The 22,004-nt window shown below is 38.8% G+C and overlaps 1 protein-coding gene across 3 annotated transcripts in view; it reads left to right on the plus strand.

Annotated features, from left to right (window-relative positions):
• The first annotated feature begins 9,483 nt into the window (after positions 1-9,483).
• DHX40 (DEAH-box helicase 40) overlaps positions 9,484-22,004 on the plus strand; it is a 48,775-nt gene continuing 36,254 nt past the window's right edge. The window contains exons 1-8 of one of the 3 annotated variants that reach the window (XM_070060994.1): positions 9,484-9,534; positions 9,743-9,927; positions 10,759-10,926; positions 11,935-12,080; positions 13,620-13,739; positions 13,918-14,145; positions 14,356-14,422; positions 15,336-15,467. In XM_070060994.1, the coding sequence (XP_069917095.1) occupies positions 9,816-9,927; positions 10,759-10,926; positions 11,935-12,080; positions 13,620-13,739; positions 13,918-14,145; positions 14,356-14,422; positions 15,336-15,467 (973 nt within the window). In that variant the 5' untranslated portion in view covers positions 9,484-9,534; positions 9,743-9,815. Of the gene's footprint in view, positions 9,535-9,706; positions 9,928-10,758; positions 10,927-11,934; positions 12,081-13,619; positions 13,740-13,917; positions 14,146-14,355; positions 14,423-15,335; positions 15,468-22,004 lie in introns of those variants that run through there. The other 2 variants (XM_070060993.1, XM_008271199.4) reach the window with 2 other exon arrangements.

A 22,004-nucleotide genomic window follows, 5' to 3' on the forward strand; every position in this document is an offset into this window, starting at 1 on the left:
ATAATAGTCATTTACCTCCCTATGACACAGTAACTTGCTATCCCATAATAGTAGTCTTTGCTGAAAATCTGCTGATCTGTCTTTCCAGAGTCCCTGATAGAACTGGAAAGCACTGGCTGCGGCCAACGTTGTAACTAGAGCCTGTGCTCAGACTGACCAGAGTTATGTCATAGATACTCCTAGGATGTTTTAGCAGCCATCTTGAACAGGTGATGTATGTACAGTGCTGATTTCTTGAGGCACATCCCCAGAGGAATTTCTTCACTCATTTCCTTTGTACCTAACATGTTCTGTCACTTAATTTCACCCAGTTACATCCCATTTACCCTAACTTCATAAATTCTCAGCTGTCTTTCCAAACAGGAGGATTGATTTGGGCTTTGATATTATTCTTGCAGGTCTGCAATCATAATAAAATGAATTCAGTGTTTCTGTAATAATTTTAGTATACAAATATACAGGCCTGTTGTCAGATAGCACACATGTCTGATAAAGGACTTGTATCCAGGATGCATAAGGAATTCTCAAAACTCAAGGAAGATAGTAAGAAGCACACATTTAGATTTGAACAGATACATTCCCAAAGAAGATATACAGATTACACAGATACCTAAAAAGATGTTTAATATCACTGCCAATGGAAACTATAATGAGACACTACTATCATCTATTAAAATGGCTAAAATGAAGAATCAAACAAACAAACTGAAAATACCAAGTTCTAGCAAGGATGCAGAGGAACTAAAATTTTTATACTTGGCTAGTAGAAGTACAAAATATTCCAGTCACTTTGGAAACAAATTTTGGTAGTTTGTTATAAATATATATTTATCATTTGTCCCAGCACTTCCATCCCTATGTATTTATCCAACAGAAATGAAACCTTACCATCACTCAGAAACCTGTATGTGAATGTTTATAATGACTTCATGTATAATCATGTAGTATTGGACATAGCATAAATTCCTTTCAACTAAAGAATTGATGAATAAATTGTGGTATATCCATACAATGGAATACTACTCAATAACAAACAGGATTAAACTCTTGATATATACTTTGATGAGTAATGTTAAAGCAATCATGCTGAATTAAGGGAGCCAGACGAAAATGAGTATCTCTTATATGATTCCATTGGCATGACATTTTGGGAGAGGCAAACTATGAGACAAAGCAGATTCATGCTTTCCAGGGCTGTAGGAAAAGGAAGGGGTTGGCCACACAGGAATAGAGGGAATTTGTTAGAGTGATGAAATAGTTTTTTATCTGAACTGTAAGATGTGGTTACAAAATAAATAAAATTCAAAAAACTAGACCCCAAAACAATACCATTTGTAAATTATGCCTTAATAAACCTGTCCACACTTGAAAAGACTTTTCACAATGCTTATCATAGATTTTAATGGTAATCCTTAAAATTATAAGCTAAATATTATATCATAACCAAGAAATCAATAGACAATAAAATTAAGATATTAAAATATAAAGTATTTGCAATATAAAATCTATGTGCTTTAAGATAAATAATACTAAATACAAACAGTATTAAAATGATTATTTATGTTTTGAACTTTTTCACTTTTTGATTTTTATATATGTATTTTATTTTGATTTTGAAGAGAGAGAGGGAGGGAGAGATTGAGAGAGAGATCTTCTATCTACTGGTTTACTCCCCAAATGACCACAACAGCCCGGGTTGGACCAGGCTAGAGCCAGGAGTCAGAAACTCCATCCAGGTCTCCCACATGGATAGTAGGGGCCAAGTATGTGGGCTACCTTCTGCTGCCTTCCCAGGCACATTAGCAGGAAGCTGGATCAAAGCAGAGCAGCTGGGCAGTCCAATATGGGATGCCAGTGTCTGCTGCACCACAGAACTGTCCCCTCACTTTCTGGTTTTATAAGGTAAGTCAATGAAAGGTGTTTTTTTTTTTTTCTTCCCAGAGAAATAATACTGTTTCATTTTTCTTTTAAATAATGTTGATGCTGAAGTTCCTCAAATAAACCCAGCTTGCCACCTTCAGGCAACTGAAAGATTTACAGAGACCACAGCCAGAGATAGAACATTGATTTTTACATCTTTCTCAGTAACCCATAATTAATAATACCTTGATCACTTTATTTGCCTTTGTGAAATTCACTGTTTAGTTCTTCCCCTAGCATTTACTGGAATACTTTCTAACTTTCAAACCTCAGTTCAAATGCCACTAATTCTCTGAGAAGTCTTTCCTGATCACTCAAGCTAGTGTTTTCTCCTATAAATATTTTATATCCTCTATCATGTTTAATCTTTCAGATAGTAATGACTATGTCTTACACATGTTTTTATGCTTAGTTACTACTATTAAAAAGGGTGTGTGCAATAGTTGTGTAGCCTTCATTTACTGAATTAACACACGAGTGAATAAATGGGAATGATGAGCTCTCATTTGTAAGAAGTTCCATTTTACTAAAAGATTAGTGGGAATTACACACATTTATTCAATATTATATGCATACATGTAGTGCCAGCGCCGCGGCTCACTAGGCTAATCCTCCGCCTTGCGGTGCCGGCACGCTGGGTTCTAGTCCCAGTTGGGGTGCAAGATTCTGTCCCGGTTGCCCCTCTTCCAAGCCAGCTCTCTGCTGTGGCCCAGGAGTGCAGTGGAGGATGGCCCAAGTGCTTGGCCCTGCACCCTATGGGAGACGAGGATAAGTACCTGGCTCCTGCCATCGGATCAGCGCGGTGTGCCGGCCGCAGCACGCCGGCTGCGGCCATTGGAGGGTGAACCAACGGCAAAAGGAAGACCTTTCTCTCTGTCTCTCTCTCTCACTGTCCACTCTGCCTGTCAAAATAAATAAATAAATAAATAAATAAATAAATAAATAAATAAATAGAAGTGTCTCAATCTCTATTAACTGTTCAATCTATTATCATTGATGAATGTTATAATATGTGCTTGGTGACTTGCCCTTTGATATTTATTCAAACCTCAATGTTTGGACTCCTGGAACAATCTAAAACAGAGAAAAGAGTGATGGTGTTGTATTTTACTTTTGAACTGAAAGGTAGCTACTTCTTTAAATTCTCTGATAAGACCATTAAATTATTTCTCTTTCAAATCCCCAAGTTGTTAATATCTTATGGGCATGCTAATAAAATATGTAACAGTGGCTGCAGTCCACCACTACCTGTCTCAGAAAAATTCCCATTTTTTTCTGTCTAGTTCCATCTGGTTTAGGGGGTGAGGATCTTCATGTTTACATTCTCTGTAGAATATACAAGCTCCTGTCCCTCTTTCAAAGTCTACATGCATCCAGGACCACTAAATAACAAAGTGATCCTCAGTTACTGTTTTGATTGATGTTTAAAGGGAGAGAGGTAGTCCATGCTTGAGGATGGCTTATCTTCTTGAATCCCTTCCACTAAATCTTTCTAGCAAAAGATCCTCTTTCTATGGTGCATTCAAGGGCTCTTTCTGTGTTCTGCCAAGCCTTCCATTCTCATGATACCCTCCCTCTCTCTGCCCCCTCCCCAGGCTCAGCTTTATCTTTCTAAGGCAGGAAGTGACCAGTACTCTCAGCAAGGCTCTGGTTTGGCCCTTGAGTCAGCAATGTCCTTAGATATTTACTTCTCTTTGGTGAGAGCTGGAGAGAAAGACCTTTGAATGAGCAAGAGACCCACTACTTGCTGATTGGACAATAATTTCCACCCGCTGGCTCCTTGATTGGTTGTTATTCCTACTAGCTGATTGGCACCAATTTCTATCCCTGTCTCCCTGAATGTCTCCTTGAGTAGCTATTAACCCCTACCCATATAGACCAATCAAAAGTATGTACTCTCGTGACCCTTTCTGTCTCACTGATCGGACATAGTTTTAACCCCTAAACAAGCCAATCAAATAGTCACACACCATTTTTGGCACTTTTTTGGTGTGTGATAAAAAGCCTATACTTACAAGCTGCTGGGGGTCTGAGTGTCGGGGGTGGGTGGCGGCAACTCTTCCTTTAGTGGTTCCCTTCTGAGTGCTGCATCAGGAGGCTTCTTGCTTTCAAAAAAAGACTTTGCTTCTGCTCACTCTGTCTATGTGGAAATTCCTCTTTGCTGTGAGCAGGAACCAACTCTGTCCTCCAGGTGTAACAATGCCATATGGCATCCCATATCAGATTAGCAGTTCAAGCCCTGGCTGCTCTGCTTACAATCCAGTTCCTCGCTCATGTGCCTGGGAGAGCAGCAGAATACTGACCAAGTGTTTGGGCCTCTGTCACCCACATGCAACCCCTGACTTTGGCCTGGCCCAGCCCCAACCATTGCAGCCATTTGGGGAATGAATCAGTGGATGGAAGATCTCTTTCTTTCTCTGTCACTCTGCCTTACAAATATATTAAATTAAATCAAAAAAGAAAAAATAGGTAGGAAAATACAGAGAAACAATCAGATTCATATTTTGGCATACAAATCTAGCACAAATGCAACTTTGTAATACAATCTTGACTAAATCTGTTCTTTGTCCTTTCTCAAAACCTGAATCTGCGATTTCCCCCTCCTCAGTACCTGTTTCAACTCTCCTAAACACATTTTTAATTGTACCCCAATAATTTCTTTAATCAAGTCTTTTTTTAAAGATTTATTTATTTATTTGAAAGGCGGAGTTACAGAGAGAGGGAGAGACAGAGAGTTCTTCCACCAGCTGGTTCACTTGTCAATTGGCTGCAATTGCTGGAGCTGTACCTATTTGAAGCCAGGAGTCAGGCACTCCCTCAGGATCTTCCCACGTGGGTGCAGGGGCCCAACAACTTGGGCAATCTTCTGCTTTCCCAGGCCATGGCAGAGAGCTGGAATGAAAGTGGAGCAGCTGGGACTCGAACCAGCGCCCATATGGGATGCTGGCACTGCAGGCAGTGGCTTTAGCCTCTATGCCACAGCGCTGGCCCCAAATCAAGTCTTTTCTTAATCATTACATATACACTATAGCAGTGGCATTTTTTCCCAGCAATTCTTTTCTTTCCCTTTCATTTACCTTAGTTGGTTCTAGCCAGACATGTCCACATGCATTAAGAACATTTTCAGTTTGCTCTCTAATTCTCTTTGTAGCCACTTAAAATCTGGTTTCTGTCTGCTTTTCTTTACCAAAACAATTCTTGTTTTGATCCAATTAATGAGTTAATAAAAATTCATATACTTTGATACCATTGCTCATTCTTTTTTTGTGAATTATTAGGTTATGTTATTATTAGGTTTTTACTTATGTATTACCCTTTGTCTAGTATTTTTCTAAAGATTTTATTTATTTATTTGAGAGGTAGAGTCACAGACAGTGAGAGGGAGACAGAGAGAAAGGTCTTCCTTCTGATGGTTCACTCCCCAGATGGCCATAACAGCTGGAGCTGTGCCAATCCGAAGCCAGGAGCCAGAGGTTTTTTTCCGGTCTCCCATGGGGGTGCAAGGGCCCAAGGAGTTGGGCCATCTTCTACTGCTTTCCCAGACCATAGCAGAGAGCTGGAAGGGAAGTGGAGCAGCCGGGCTAGAACTGGCGCCCATATGGGATGCCGGCGCCGCAGGTGGATGATTAACCTACTGCGCCATGGTGGCAGTCCCTGTCTAGTATTGTTAACTTTCTGGCTGTTATTGTATTAATAATATCTTTCATAATTTTTCTCTCCATCTTATTTATTTTACAGATGTTCCTCCACTTTCCTTTTTTTTCCTCCAGATGACTTAAAATTTTTATTCCATTTTCATAGATCTTTAATGTCAGACCTCCCTCCTGCCTTTATGGATGCTCAGAAACAGGTTGCTTAGACTTAAGAACATTTTGAAAGACATTTATGAAGAAAGAGCAGCAGGATGCAATTCATAATTCTCACAATATTTTAGATACTGTTTCTTTTGGGTTTTTCTTATGACCAAAAGAAACAAGAAATAGAACAATGTTATTGGAGAAAATGATCTTTCTTCCCAGATTCAACCCATGTTTTTTCTATTTTTACTGTGTATTGGTGTCTTTTTTGCAATTATAATTTGTAAACTCACTGGGCAGGAAATAATTGTTGACCTTTTAAACTTGGAATAGCCACAAGCACATGGTTATTAATGGTAACATGTTTGAAATGTCCTTGATTATAAATTGAACAATGCTAAACAACATGTGTGTTTTTCACTTCTATTTTTCACTTTTGGTTTTCAGATTTTATTTTGAATGTTCTCATTAGCTGGTTCTTTTTTTAAAATTTATTTTATTTATTTTAAAGACAGAGTTACAGAGAGAAGTAGAGACAAAGAGAGAGGTCTTCCATTTGCTGGTTCACTCCCCAGATGGCTGCAATGGCCAGAGCTGTGCTTATATGAAACCAGGAGCCAGGAGTCTCTTCCGGGTCTCCCACGTGAGTGCAGGGGCCCAAAGACTTGGACCATCTTTCACTGCTTTCCCAGGCCATAGCAGAGAGCCAGATTGGAAACAGGGCAGCTGGGACTAGAACTGGCGCCCATATGGGATGCCGGTGCTTCAGGCCACTGCACCACAGCACTGGCCCCATTAGCTGGTTCTTATACAGAAATAAAGCCAGCTCTATAAGGTTATAAACACTGGAAGAAAATGTATTATGTAGGCACCAAAATCTAGATAATTCCATCTTCTATTAGAGTATAGCATTATTAGCACATCTGAATTCTAGCCATCACAACTCTGGTCAACATGGATCAATTTATGAGTCTTGATACTCACACTTGAAAATTAGGGATGTAATAACCTATTTCTCTGAGTTTCTGTGAGAAATAAAAAGTTATTTACATCAAACATTTGGTTATTAACTGCTTGTCATAACCATCATTGGTTTTAAATGATTCTGTTCATTTGTTTAGAAAGTGACTTTATTATGTCACTGATAGTTGCCCTGTACTGAAATACTTCCTGATGTCATCAATACCTTACCTGTACTACATATGTATTTATGCTTTTCTTGTTTGTTCATTTTTTACAAAGATTTATTTATTTATTTATTTGAAAGAGTTACACAGAGAGAGGAGAGACAGAGAGAGAGAGAGAGAGGTCTTTGATGTGATGGTTCACTCCCCAATTGACTGCAATGGCCGGAGCTGCGCCAATCCGAAGCCAGGATTCAGGAGCTTCTTCTGGGTCTCCCATGCGGGTGCAGGGGCCCAAGGACTTGGGCCATCTTCTACTGCTTTCCCAGGCCATGGCAGAGAGTTGGATTGGAAGAGGAACAGCTGGGACTCAAACCGGCACCCATATGGGATGCTGGCACTTCAGGCCAGGGCTTTAATCCACTGTGCCACAGCATTGGTTGCTGTTCGTTTTTTGATTTTTAGTATTTCAAATTCTCTATAGAATCTCAAAGGTTGGGATATGCCCTTAATGGACAAGAGAAACCTGGTATGTTCTCCTATTATCAGATGTATTCCTGTGGAATCTAGCTTCAGGTATGTACTTATTAGAAAGTTGCATCTAATTGGGTATCATTCATAATCTGATAGGTTAAGCCACTGCTTGGGATGTCCACATCCCATATCAAAGTGTCTGTTGGAGTCCCAGCTACTGCACTTCTGGTCTGTCTCCTTGCAAATGCGCCTGAGAAGCAGCAGATACTGCTGATGTACTTGATTTCTTGCCACCCACATGGAAGACCCAGATGCATTTCCTGCCTCCTGGCCAAGCCCTGGCTGTTGTGGCCATTTGGGAAATGAATCAACAGAGAGTAAATCTCTCAGTTTCTCTGGGTCACTCTTTCAAATAAATAAAATAAATAAATAATTTGCAAAAATGTGGTAAAATTGCATTTCAGAAATTGTTGACCAGTCCCATATAAAAGAAGTTGGTGGGGCAGGTGTTTGGCAAAGTGATTAAGTGCCTGCATCCTATATCAAAGTGCCTGACTGGAGTCCCTGCTGCTCTGCTTCTCATCTAGCTTCCTGCTGACAGGTAACCTGGGAGGCAGCAGGTGATTGCTCAAGAATTTGGGTCCTTGCCACCCATGTGGAATACCTGGATGGAGTTTCAGGTTCCTGGCCCAGTCCTGGATGTTGGGAGCATTTTGGGAGTGAATCAGCAGATGGAAGCTCTCTCTGTGTCTTTCTTTTTGCCTTTCAAATAAAATAAAAATAAGTTTTAAAAATTAAAAAAAAAAAATCTGGGGCCGGCTTTGTGACATAATGGGTAAAGCTGATGCATGTCCAGTCCAGCTCCCTGCTGATGGCTTGGAAAGCAGCAGAAGATGGCCCATGTCCTTGGGCCCCTGCACCCACGTGGGAGACCCCAAAGAAGCTCCTGGCTCCTGGCTTCAGAATGGCCCAGCTCTAGCTGTTGTGGCCATTTGAAGCGTGAACCAGAGACTGGAAGATTCTGTGTGTGTGTGTGTGTGCCCTCTCCCTGTAAACTCTGCCTTTCAAATTAATGAATAACTTAAAAAAAAAGTCAATATAAGTACTTTTTTTTTTTTTTTTGGACAGGCAGAGTGGACAGTGAGAAAGACAGAGAGAAAGGTCTTCCTTTGCCGCTGGTTCACCCTCCAATGGCTGCCACGGCTGGCGCTGATCCGAAGCCAGGAGCCAGGTACTTCTCCTGGTCTCCCATGGGGTGCAGGGCCCAAGCACTTGGGCCATCCTCCACTGCACTCCCGGGCCACAGAAGAGAGCTGGACTGGAAGAGGAGCAACCGGGACAGAATTCGGCGCCCCAACTGGGACTAGAACCCGGTGTGCCGGCGCCACAGGTGGAGGATTAGCCTAGTGAGCCGCGGTACCGGGCTCAACATAAGTACATTTTAAATCAGCACAAACTGCTTGGAATCCAACAACCTTACAGTCCGTCTTTTGAAGCCTGGTCAGAGAGTAGGAATCTTGATTGGATACTAAAGTGATAGCTCTGATTTGTCTTCTTTAGTAGTAAGTGTTGGCCAATTCTAATAGCAGGAACAGTTGAAAAGTCCAAAAAACAATCTACTTTGCATCAATTTTGTTACAGTTGACCCTGTTTACAAAGCTGGCAGGTTCTGTAACAGAGAACCTGCCTCCCAGAGTATCTTTTCTTAAAAAAGTCACCCCACTCAAACGCTGTATATCTGTTTAACTTTTCATTCAGCTATTGTGGTTTCCAAGGAGTATACATCCGTTAAAAGGGAACTTAATTCCTAAGGAGATTAATTATTTATTCATGCTTCCACCAAACTCAACGAATACTGGCTGCCCACCTAGAATCGGTGTGCTAGGCAGTGTGTGTATAGTGGTTTAAAGTTCTGACCCTTGTAGGGCTTTGTCTGGCTGGGGTTAGGGCAAAACATCAAATAAATGAAAAATGTAGGGTCCTATAAAGAAGGTGAAAGAGCATTGGGCTTCTTCACCCACGTGGGAGACCCCAAAGAAGCTCCAGGACATTACAGAAGCCAAAGTTGGGTTTGGTAACTCAGTAGATCATTGTGTGTGTCCTGACCAGGTCACTTCTGACTGGGAAAAGTGAAAGCTCCTGAAAGCTGCCCTCTGGGATGGTCCCAGTTGCTGGTGCTGGCAGAGGCTTCCGTGAGCCCTGCGGCACAGAAAAAGGTTGTGGGCAAAGGACGCGACTTTGAGGCCCGAAGGCCGAGGCAGAGCGCACGTGGCAGTTGGCGGGAAACTGAAGGGGCGGAGCCGCGGCTCCTGTTTCGAAGGCGCGGATCCGGGAGCTTTGCGGCTGCCGAGCGCCACGTCACCGAGCAGTTCTCCCTCCCCTCGCTTCGAGTCGCACGCGCGGAAGTAAACACCTTCACGTCATCAGGGCGCGTCTTCGCCTTTCCCCTCCCATCTCCTCAGATCGCTGGACGTGCTCACCTCCTCTCCGGGCCAGGTCTATGTCCCGGTTTCCCGCCGTCGCGGGCAGGGCGCCAAGGCGGCAGGAGGAGGGTGAGCGGTCTAGAGACCTCCAGGAAGAGCGGCCCTCGGCTGTTTCCATCGCTGATAGAGGTGCGGTCCGTGGGACGCTAAGGAAGCTAGCGGGAGTTATGGCATGGGGTTCTGGGGGGGATAAAAGTGTTTTTTAACCAGGCAGAGAAGAGAGGGGAGGAAGCCGCGGCATACTCCTGGCTCTCCAAGCCCGAGACGAACTTTGCGTCCGATGAGCACTTTGGCTTAGAGGGGGGCGGTCCCAGACGCAAGTTGGGTGATAACCTTACTTGGAGGCAAAAAAGTGAACCCCAGCACCGAAACGCGTCCTGCTCTTAAACAGGCTCGTAAAGCCTTTGTTCTCTACCCGTTCATCCCACCCCCCCGCCCTTCGTCGGGCCGCCAGCCTGCCTTTGGGTACGGTATGAAGGGAGCCAGTTTCCAGGAGCCAGTTTCCATGGTTACCCACCACTTGGCCTTCTGGGATATCAGTCACTCTGAACAGGGACCTAACTTGAACCATGAATCAGAAGCAAACACAGGTGGCTTCTAATTCAGCTGAGTTTTCTGCCGTGTTCCAGTTTTTGGTCTGTTTAATAAAATTTGAGTTTTGCGTTTCTGTGTAAATATGCATGTGTATACGTTGCCTTGTGCTAGACCTACTTTGTCAAGTACTTTGAGCTATGTATTAACAAATACTAAAGTTGTTAGATCTCACTAAAAAGTTGTTCTGGGCTTATAAACTCTTACTTATGAATTGTACGTAGGCTATTTAACTATTTAACTGAGAAGTTATGGATTGATAATTTCCAGACCTGAAATTCTGTTGCTCTTTTCTTTTCAGATCTGAGACATTGTCAGAGATATCTTTACGGGCCTTTTAATTGCACAGTTGTTTTTCTGTTGTTACAGAAGAGAAAGGATGCACATCACAGGAGGGAGGAACTACTCCAACTTTTCCTATTCAAAAACAAAGAAAAAAGCTTATTCAAGCTGTGAGGGACAATTCATTCCTAATTGTTACTGGAAATACTGGAAGTGGTAAAACAACTCAGCTCCCCAAATATCTGTATGAAGCAGGTAATTTTATTCTGGGATAGTGTTGGGAATATTTAGAAAATATGCTCTTCTTTAAGGCCAGTAGGTTGTTCTGCATAAATACTCACTGTTTGTTCTACTGTTAGTTGGCACACCCTCCCTAAGTCTTCCTTGCTTCTTTTTGGTCATATTTTGGATTTACAAATGACTTAGGATGGCATTTTTCCAGTTTTAATTAACATAATTAATCCAAACAGGTAGACATTAATTTTTTCTATAGAGTGAGGCTGGCTTACAGTAGACTGTTAACCATTTGAAAACCTTTTGAGGGGAAAGGACATGCTGATGTCTGTTCCTGACGTGAGTATTTCCTGGTCCTTTTTTTGCAGCTTTATCAGGTGTATATTTATCCCCTGGTTCTCCTACCTCTGAGTAACCTAACAAATTACCCTTAAAGTGTCTTTTGCTTCTTTACTCTTGGTGAAGAGTAAAAAATTATATTAGGTATGAGTCACATAAAAAGTAAAAATTTCTTAGGTTAATATAGTGCATCAAATCTAAAATCCCATCTGTTAAGACATACTATTATTCTATATTTTATTAAGCAGGTAAAGATGTCAACAATTGTAAGATGCATTTTTGTTTCCAAAGATAATAAAATGACATAAAAATGCCTTTAGAACCTATGAAAAGTGATATAATGCTGTTGCAGTCTTACTTCTGTGGCAAAGGTAAATTTATTTTAGGAAGTGTGTGGATTTATAGATTCCTAAGTTTTAAAATTTTTGGTTTCCTCTTTAGACAGAAATGGAAAAAAAAAACTACCTTACACTTAAGAGACACATTTGGGATGGAATGGTTATTAATATGTGCTATTTTCATTAATATTTAAATTTCCATGGTTTTAATGTAATGAATTATGCTGTTAATTTGCAAGGTTTTCATTTAGAAACATTTAGGCGTTTATATTGATTGATCAGAAACAGTTTGGCTCTAGTAGGAAGAAACAGCTGCTATCATTGTTGAGTTTTTTACCTCTGCTTTTGATAGGCTTTTCACAGCATGGTATGATTGGTGTGACTCAGCCACGAAAAGTGGCTGCCATATCAGTTGCTCAGAGGGTTGCCGAAGAAATGAAATGCGCTTTGGGATCAAAAGTAGGATACCAAGTTCGTTTTGATGATTGCAGCTCTAAGGTATAAAAGTTTTGTTGGCATTTGTTTAAGTTCTGTAAATTTACAGAAAGAGGGGTGAAAATTCTGAAAGATATCAACTTCAAAATTTCATGTATAATTTAAAGACCCAAAGCCTCAGAATTAATTTTTTTTGCTCATTGTTAATGCTTCTGCTCTGAAATGTCTGATATTTATCCCATTTTCTCCTCACTTTATAAGTGACAGTCATATTTAATTTTTTAATACATTTGCTATGTCGTGTAACTGTCACCACTATCTTTTCATCATCTCACACAGAAATTCTGGATCTGTTGAACAATAGATTGAAAGTCCCCATCTCTCCTTCCACCTTGTCCCTGTTAATCTCTAGTCTACTTTCTCTTTCTACATATTTGCCGTACCTAGGCACCTTCTATAAGTGGAATACATTGTTTTGTACTTTATTTCACTTAGCATGTTTTTCAAAGTAGATCCATGTTCTGTGTTTGTATTCTTGAAAACTGACAGTTTAATTGGCAATTAACAAATATTTACTGTATATATTTTATATATATAGCATCAAGTTAAAAAATTTTAATAGTTAGGATTTACATTGCCTCAGAATTTCTTAATCTTGTACCAGATACAAAACAATCTCATATTTACTTAGTATGTTTAATGGGAATGGCTATCAGATTAACTTTCCTCCAAATCCTGGTTTCACCTTCTTAATGGTCACTGCTGGGAATTTTTCTTCCTTTTGTCTAACCTTGTTTTATGGCTTGCATTACTGTTACATCCTTATTTTCACCTTGTTTCATGCTAATCTACTGACGTTATTTTGTTTTATAGAAGAATGGTCAGGGAGGAGGAGAGAGTGAGTGGGAAGTATGCACTTACCATTTTCTCTGTCTTTTCCCCTGAATTGTTTAAAACAGTGACTGAGGCAGGGAGATGAATTCCATTTCATTGTTGTTTGCCTCACCTTGCGCATCCAAAGCCATTGCATTGTCTTGTCACTTTCCACTGACTTTATTTTATCTCCTTATCAGTGACTTTTGTTGCTCTGTCCTGAAACACTCATCTTAGTTCCTCATCCTTGTCTCTGTGTAGATCACACATTTCATAATTTACCATCTTTATTGGAATATTTTATATATTCTTTTATTTAGATTTGTTCAATGACTTAATATCTGTACACTTGGGGGAAAAAGTGTGGTTGGGGGATCCAGTGTTCTGGTACAGTGGATGTGGGCATCTCAAATTGTAGTACCCATTTGAATCTCAGCTACACCACTTCAGATCTAGCTCCCTGCTAATGTGTCTGGGAAAACAGCAGGTGATGACCCAACTATTTGGATCCTTGCCACCCATGTGGGAGAGGTGGCGTTCCTGGCTCTTGGCTTTGACCTGGCATGGCCCTGGCTCTTGCAGGCATTTGGAATGAACTAGTGGGTGGAAGATATCTCTCTGTGATTCTGACTTTTGAATGAATGAATATATCTTCGAAAAATATATAGCTGAGGAAGTAGTTGTGAATTTCTGTGATGCCCTAAGTTGATATACTCTGCTGTTTGGTAGGAAACAGCAATCAAATATATGACTGATGGATGTTTACTGAAACATATTCTGGGAGATCCAAATCTTACCAAATTCAGTGTCATTATTTTGGATGAAGCCCATGAGAGAACTCTTACTACAGTGAGTATTTTAATGTATTTTTTTTTATCAGCAAATAGTTAGCTTTTTGATAAAGCTTTACGCTATATATAGAGAATTACCTCTTCTTACTTACATTTTAGTCCTAATTAGGATAGTAGTATATTTTAAATAGGTTGGCTCCTAGATACACTTGTGACTTACTAGATTTTTCTTTCAGGATATCTTATTTGGTTTATTGAAGAAGCTGTTTCAAGAGAAGTCTCCTAACAGGAAGGAGCATTTAAAGGTGGTGATAATGTCAGCAACTATGGAATTAGCCAAGCTCTCTGCGTTTTTTGGAAACTGTCCAATATTTGACATACCTGGAAGACTTTATCCAGTCAGAGAGAAATTCTGCAATTTGATTGGCCCACGAGACAGAGAAAATACTGCATATATTCAAGCGGTATTGGCTTTGTTTTTCTTTTTAAATACATGATTCTAATTAGTTAGGCAGTTTGGTAATTCATTTGCTTTGTGCTATTTTAATCACAGCCCTCATAGGTCCTAGTGCTTTTGGGAACCAAATTTAATTTTTCTGTGGACTGAAAGGAGGTGATGGTAGGGGAATGACTGTTTTTCCACTAGAACATTATGCTTGTGTTTCTTGTTTTAGATTGTAAAAGTGACCATGGATATCCATTTGAATGAAATGGCTGGAGACATCTTGGTTTTTCTGACTGGTGAGCATTTTGTGTCAGGTTCAATAGTGTTCCTTACTTGTAAGAGGGGAATGTGGTGCCAGGATGTAGTGCTACCTCTGTTAGGGTATCTGTGCTCTTCTATAGCTTTTTAAAATTATCTGAATAGTTTTAGATAAAATATGTGTACAATATAAGGGTCATTTAGTAAGTACATGTAAAGTACACTGACCTTTCAGTAGAAAGAAATTAAGTAGTAAAGTATTATTTTTATTGGTCTACTGTATATAGATCTATTACCTGACTAAATAGTCCTGAGTCTGAATGATTAATTCTGTTCTTTGAGAAGACATCCTCCAGCTATTTTCTTTGAGTGGTAGGATGGTGCTTTGTGATAGCAGTACCTAAGTTGTGGAATCCATGTGTTAGAGACAAGCTGAAGGCTTTTTTTTTTTTTTGAGGTTAAAAAATAAATAGGACACTTAAATTCCAGCCTATTGTAGCTTTTAAAGTAGCAGTATCCTACTAATGTTAATGAGTCATTTCATTTCTGCTCAGCTACTCTGCCTCCTGCTATTGTCTGAAGTAAGACATTATAACAGTCTCTTTGCCTTTTGTAGGTTACTGAAGTGTTTTGAAATATATCTAAATTCCATTCTTGGATTAGTTTTCCTATGTTAACAATTTTATGAGTCATCTTCACATTCTGGGTTAGCAACATGAAAAGCTTGAAGATGATAAAGAATTTTTATTCCTTGAGAAATTTAAATTCCTCGGTGTTTCATCTATTTTAAATTTTATTGTTGAGATTTGTTATATCTCATTTGATCTCTTTTAGATTAAATGAGAAATATAATTATTTGCAAAGCTAATTTTAATCAATATTTTTAAAAAATCTTTTAGTCAGTGTTGCTCTTAAATTGCTGAAGTTATTTTTTTCCCCCTCCCATTTCAGGCCAGTTTGAAATTGAAAAAAGTTGTGAGTTACTTTTTCAGATGGCAGAGTCTGTTGATTACGATTATGATGTTCAAGATACCACCCTAGATGGCTTGTTAATATTGCCGTGTTATGGATCTATGACAACAGGTAATTCCTCACTAGTCCAGAAAATTCGATGATTTAGGAAAAAAACTCTTGTTGAATAATCACATATATACAGACAAGCTCATGGGTCTTAAGTATTTAGGTCAACAATTTTCATTAACTGACCTTACCTTTGTAATTAATGCCCCAATCATGAAACAGAACATTAAGAAAACAACATGTCTTAAGAAAAATGATTTTTGGTTGAAATCTTTTCACATTTACTTTTTTAAGAGCCTTGAATATTCATCCCTCAGTGTTGTTAAGAGTGGACTGTGTCCTTTCCCTGCAGAACAAATATATTGGCGGGAATTCTTTGAAATTAAAGGTGTAATTTCTTGATATTAGTACTGTAAATCAAGCCTTAACTTGCCACTGCCACAGAATTTCTAGAAATTTGATCTGAGAGATATATCTAAGACCAAACACAGTAAATTGCTTTCTTTTTAAGTAGTCATGCATTAGTCTGCTTTTCAAGAATGATCTTGTTTTATGAATTCAAAGAGCAAATCCAAACTCTTCTTTGAATATTTGGCGATGTATTGTTGAATGAAGTGTAAAATTTCTTTCATAAAACTGTTTCGTTCTGGCATTTAACTTGTAAAGCTAAAAGGAAATTAACCTTAGCCCCCTATTTAAGTTTGATTTGTATTGACACATATTTTTATATTTTACATGTTTTGTAGTTTTTGTTGATTAGGTAATTCTTAATATTTTATTAACAATTAAGTTTTAGAATGTATGTGTCAGTAAAGAACCATAGAAATCTTTTGTAGTATTACATAAGCCTTTGCTAGTAATATTGAAGCTCAGATCTCTTTTTTTAGATTTTTACATGTTCAAGGGAATTCTTAAAGTCAGTTTTGGACTATTTCAGGTGATCTTTCTTTGCTAGAGATTTGATTAACTGACTTTTATTATTATTTGTAACTGATAAATTCAAAACCCAAATGGTTACCTTGTTATTAACCATTAATTAAATATATGCTTATTTCTCTATGAAGTAATAATTTCATTCTGCCACATTGAAAATAATTTTCTGTATCTGTTTTTGCTTCTTGATTAGCCCTCTGAAAACTTTAAGTACTATTAAAATTTGCTGGTGATCTCTTTTCAAATATATGTCTTTTTTCTATTTGTTTGTATCTTGATTTTATGATAGAAATGATAGCATCTTCATGAAATCTTGTCTGCTTAGTTAATACATAATTATCTGGTTCTCCTGACTGCTCTCTCTCTCTCTGTTGCCAGCCTCCTCTCCTTTCTACCTTTGTGCCTCTGTAATTGTGACTGTTAAGGTTTCTTCTTTAGCTTGCAGTTTTCTGTTTTGGAGAGGTTGACCCAGAGCTCACCTTGGCAATTCCGTGGTGACTCCGGAGCTGTCTCTAGTTCAGTCTCACTCCTCAACTCTAGAGCTCCTGGGTCTACCCCTGTGCTTTCTGCTCTGTGCATGCTATTACTGAGATTCAAGTGGCAGTTCCTACAGGTTTTCTTTGACCTTTGTTTTGTCCTAATCATCTATTCATCTTTTTCTTTTTTTACCGACTGCTAGAGTTGGGATCCTCAATTCACTTTCCTGACTTGTTCATATATCCTATTTGTTTTCCTTGATTTAATTTACCACCCTCTTGTAGTAGTAAATGTAGACTTCCAAAAGCACGGCTCTGATGTGTCAGTCCTCTGTTGGGTATCTTCAGCTATTCCCAACTGAATTAAAATGCCAGTGTTGTAACCTGGCATTCATTATCCTTCCAGATTGAATTCAACCTGCACTCAGCCTTATTTCCCAATGCATCTGATTTTCTGGGTTGGTATATACGTATAAATGGTAAAGGTGTTTGACTAGGTGTGAATAGACCCATTATGAATGGGGTTTGTTTATTTTAGTTTCCCTTCTGATTCTGAGGTCACTATCAAGAGTGAGCTACTGGTGACCCATTATGAGCATAATCACATTGTCGTAATTTTAATAGTATACAGAGGCATTGAGGCGGAGCTGATGAGATAGTAATGGATGAGGTGGAGTTGGATGAAGTGGAGAAGAAAAGGGCAGGTGCTTGGGATCTTAGACTTTCATTTTTAGCTTTATTAATACCACATAACACTTTTTTCTTGATTGTTGATATTTTGGGTATGGGGAGAGATACTTTTATAACATCATTTCTTTTATTTCATTTTATTCTTAAGGGACAGAAAACTTGCCCTTGGGAGTAAGAAGAGGGAAGAGAGATTTCCTGCCTTTTACCTATAATAAAGGGGCTTCAAAAATGCCCCAAGGCTAGGCTGAATGACTAGGTAAAACTGATGAGGTGAATATTTTATATTTGCTATTATTTCTGAGCTGGGCACGATAGTGACTGCCTATTTGAGTGGAACATCTTAAGATACATCTTAAGATACCAGCGCTATGGTGTAAAAGGTTATGCCTCTGCTCACAGTGCTGGCATCCAATATGGGTGCCAGTTCGAGACCTGGCTGCTTCACTTCCACTCCCTCTCCCTGCTGATGTGCCTAGGAAAGCAGTGGAAGATGACCCAAGTGCTTGGGCCCCTGCACCCATGTGGGAGATCCAGAAGAAGCTCCTTCCTGGCTTTGGCCTGGCCCAACCCTGGCCTTTGCGGCCATTTGGGGAGTGACCTAGTGGATGGAAGATCTTTCTCTTGCTGTATCTCCAACTCTCTAACTCTGTCTTTCAAATAAATGAAATTTGTTCTTTTTTTAAAGTTACTTCTCTAAAAAATATCAGAAATTCTTATCAAATGTGGAGAGGTGCAGTAGAGTCTCTCTGCCAAGGTCCTTGCGCTGTGGGCTGGACTACCCCTAACCCTTCCTCCTTTTGTGGTATTCTCTCAGGCTCCTCCCTCTTTTTTTTTGTGACTGCTATATCCTTAACTTGAATTTCTTCTTTCCTTTTTACTCTCCCTTCTCTCTGGCTGAAATTGTGCTGTTTCATGTCTAGTGTATTTTGTTGCTGGTGTAGCAAGCTCCATACAAACCTTTCCTGATTTTACTCCTGACTACTAGTTTTGATCTCTTTCTCATTTGAACCTCTTTGTGCTTTACTGTATCTCTGGCACTTAACACCTTCTACCTTGTGTTGTGGTAATCTTACCCCTTCTATGAGATTGTGAACTTCTTGAGTGCAAGCATACTCTATGATTAAATGTTTGTTAAACTGAATTCTACTTTTATACTGTTTACTAATATTATTTTAGTATCTTGAATCAAACATTATAAATATCTTCAACAGCTGGGAAATCTCTCTACCTACGTCTTTCAAATAAATAAAAAATAAATTTTATTTCTAAAACCTTTGTTTCTTTCACGCTTTACACTCTGCTAAATTCCCTATCATTTCTACCTTGTCCTGCATCTAGGAAAAGCTGAACCCCAGAAAAATTTATGAACTAAAATATACCAGTTATTTTATGAATGGGACATATTTGTATTGTATTAGAGAATTTTAGCACTGAAAGTGATTATCTAAGTTAGGACTTCTTAGCCTTTGTTAAGAGTAGAGAACTCCGATTTCTCTAAAAAGGGGATAAAAACCACAGATTTTTTCCCCCCAAGAAAAATGCACATATACTCACATATGTTTTTGCATAATCAGACTATTTGCATAATAGTCTGAGATCACATTGCTCCTGAGATCACATTGTGAAACTGCATTTGAAAACCGGTTGTTTAGTAGGTGGAGATAGAACAGTGCCTGTATTTACAGAATACATGAACGAAAGGAAAGGAGCTCTACCTTGAGTTAGTGTACAACGTTTTAAGTGGAAGAACTGCTCATATAGATAATTATATAAAATCAAATATAGTTTTATTTTTTCTCTTTTGTCTGCAAAACAAAAACATTACCTCAGAATGGGAAGTGCAATTTGGCTTGGTCTAGGGTAGTTAGATGTGAATATTGAAGAAGTGGAGGATTAAAGTTAGTGAGCTTTGTGTGAAAGCTTTGTGGAATATCCCTTAATGAGAAAACTTTTCTTTTGTCTTAAAAGGAAATATATATAGTGATACATGTTTTTATTATTTAGCTTTTTTTTAAAGCAAAAAACAGGGTTATATTTTATATGCTATCTTATATTTTTCTTTTTTACCTTTGCAGAAATTTTAAAAGTGTAGAAAAGTACACAATCCACTTCCTACTGTTCAGAATTAACACACTATTAGTGTCTCGGCATATTCCAATTTTAAGAAAAATTACATAATTGAGGGAAAGTGATACTGTACAGAATTATGAAGTTAAAGTAAAGAACTCATCTCAAATATTCATTCAATAGCAACTTTTCTTTAACATCAGGAAAAATCTTATTCAGACCTCTCTGTGTGTATGTATGTACACACAGATATAGATGAGTTGATAGAAATACATTTTTGAAGTGAGATTATTCTGTAAGTTGCTTTTTTAAAAAAAGTGTTTGCTCTTATTTGCATTTACTTGAAGGAATAAACCTCAGGTAAATCTTTCTTTACCAAATGAGATAGTATTTTATGAAAATTGCTTTGAGGATTAGAAGATGAAAAATATTAAGTTTAAGTCAATTTCTTTATAGAACATATTTGATTAGATTTTGTCTGTTGGCTCCCTAATTTGAAAGATGAAGACAGTAAGCAGTACTTTGACTCTTCTATATCCTCTCTTTCTAATTTTTTGTTATTTTCAGTGTTCACCGAAAGTCTTTTTACCATGGTTTCTCTGTTCCTAAATTAGTTTGAAAATTTTTAGATGGAGTAGATTTTAACTTTTTTTGAAAAATAAAAGGGCTCCTGAGTGCTGTGCTTTATTTATTTATTTTTGGGTTCTTTTGTGTCTGAGAATGTCTGGCTTTTGCCTTTATACTTACACTACATCTCGGCTGGGTTTTATGTTCTTGGGTCACACTTTCTTTTCCTTAGAACTTGGTAGACGTTGCCCAGTTGTCTTCTGGCATTGAGTGTTGCTGCGGAGAAGTCTGAGGCCAGCCCGATTTTTTTTACCCTTGTAAGTGATTTGCTTTTTCTGTCTGATTACCTGAAAATTTCTATTTTTATTTTCAAAGTTCAGTAGTTATAATCAGGATTTTTGGGGGGATGTTAAGTGTTTTCTGTTAAAATTCCCTGAAATTTGATGTGTTCTTTTGTTTTTTAAATTTTAAAAATTATCTTTTTATTTATTTTAGAAGCTGAGAGAGTGAGAGAGGAAAGAGTGAGCTCCCATTTGCTGGTTCACTCTCCAGATGCTTGCAATGGCTGGGGCTGGGCTGGAACTGGGAGCTGGGAATGTAACCTAGGTCTCCCGTATGGGTGGCAAAAAGCATTTGAGCTGAAGAGTTCTTTTTAAAAATGAACTTTATTGAGATAAAATCTACATACAATAAATAAAATATGCCTATTTTAAATGTATAGTTCATTAAGTTTTGATAATATACTTGTGTAGCCATCAGAACTGCAAACATGATGAAGAACATTTCTGATGTGCTCTTTTGATCTGCATATTCAGTTCTTCAGTTCAGGGAACCTTTTCTTTTTTTAAAAAAACTATTTATTTGAAAGAGTTACAGAGAGACAAGAGAAGACTTCATCTACTGGTTCACTTCCCAAATGGCCATAATAGCCAAAGTTGGGCCAGGCCAAAGCCAGGATCCAAGAGCTTCTTCTGGGTCTCTCACATGAGTGCTGGAGCCCAAGTAGTTTTGCCATCTTCTGCTGCTTTCCCAGGTGCATTAGCAGGGAACTGGAGCAATTAGCAGAGAAGTGGAGCAGCTGTGACTCGAACTGGCGCCTGTATGGGCTGCTGGCACAGCAGGCAGCAGCTTAACCTGCTAAGCCACAGCGCTGGCCTCGGGGAAACTCCTAGGTGGCATCTTGAATGTAATGTGTGTCCCATTGTTTTGTCCTTCTGTTTCAGGGATCCCAGTTATTCTTAGGTTGGGTTGTCTCTGCCTTCCATGACTTTTAGTTTCCCCTCTAATATCTTTGTCTTTTCCAGCTACATTTACTTATTACCTCAAGCATTTCCCTATGTCAGGAGTTCGATTTTTAGCCCTATTAGAGTTTTCAAGGTACTTTTGGTTCACATAGATGACTTCTAGGAATAGGGCAGAATTTGAGCTGAGCAGTATTATACCTTTTTATTCTGCTCCAAAATCATCTTTTTTTCTTTTTGATGGGAAGTTTTTTGAAGTTTATAACTTAAAATTATGTTCCTTGTACACATGCACACACACACACATTTATACTTTGAGCTCTTTTTTGGAGGAAATTTGGACCATTTCTATGAGAAGGGTTTATTTGGCCTTAACAGATAAATGTTTTGTTTCTTTTTTCTTTCTTTCTTTCTTTTTTCCATATGCATCTTTTTTGTTTGTTTGTTTGTTTGTTTGACAGGCAAAGTGGACAGTGAGAGAGAGACAGAGAAAGGTCTTCCTTTTTCCGTTGGTTCATCCCCCAATGGCCACTGTGGCCAGTGCGCTGCGGCTGGCGCACCGTGCTAATCCAAAGCCAGGAGCCAGGTGTTTCTCCTGGTCTCTCTTGTGGGTGCAGGGCCCAAGC

The sequence above is a fragment of the Oryctolagus cuniculus genome, chromosome 17, assembly GCF_964237555.1.
Source record: "Oryctolagus cuniculus chromosome 17, mOryCun1.1, whole genome shotgun sequence".
Lineage (NCBI taxonomy): Eukaryota > Metazoa > Chordata > Mammalia > Lagomorpha > Leporidae > Oryctolagus > Oryctolagus cuniculus.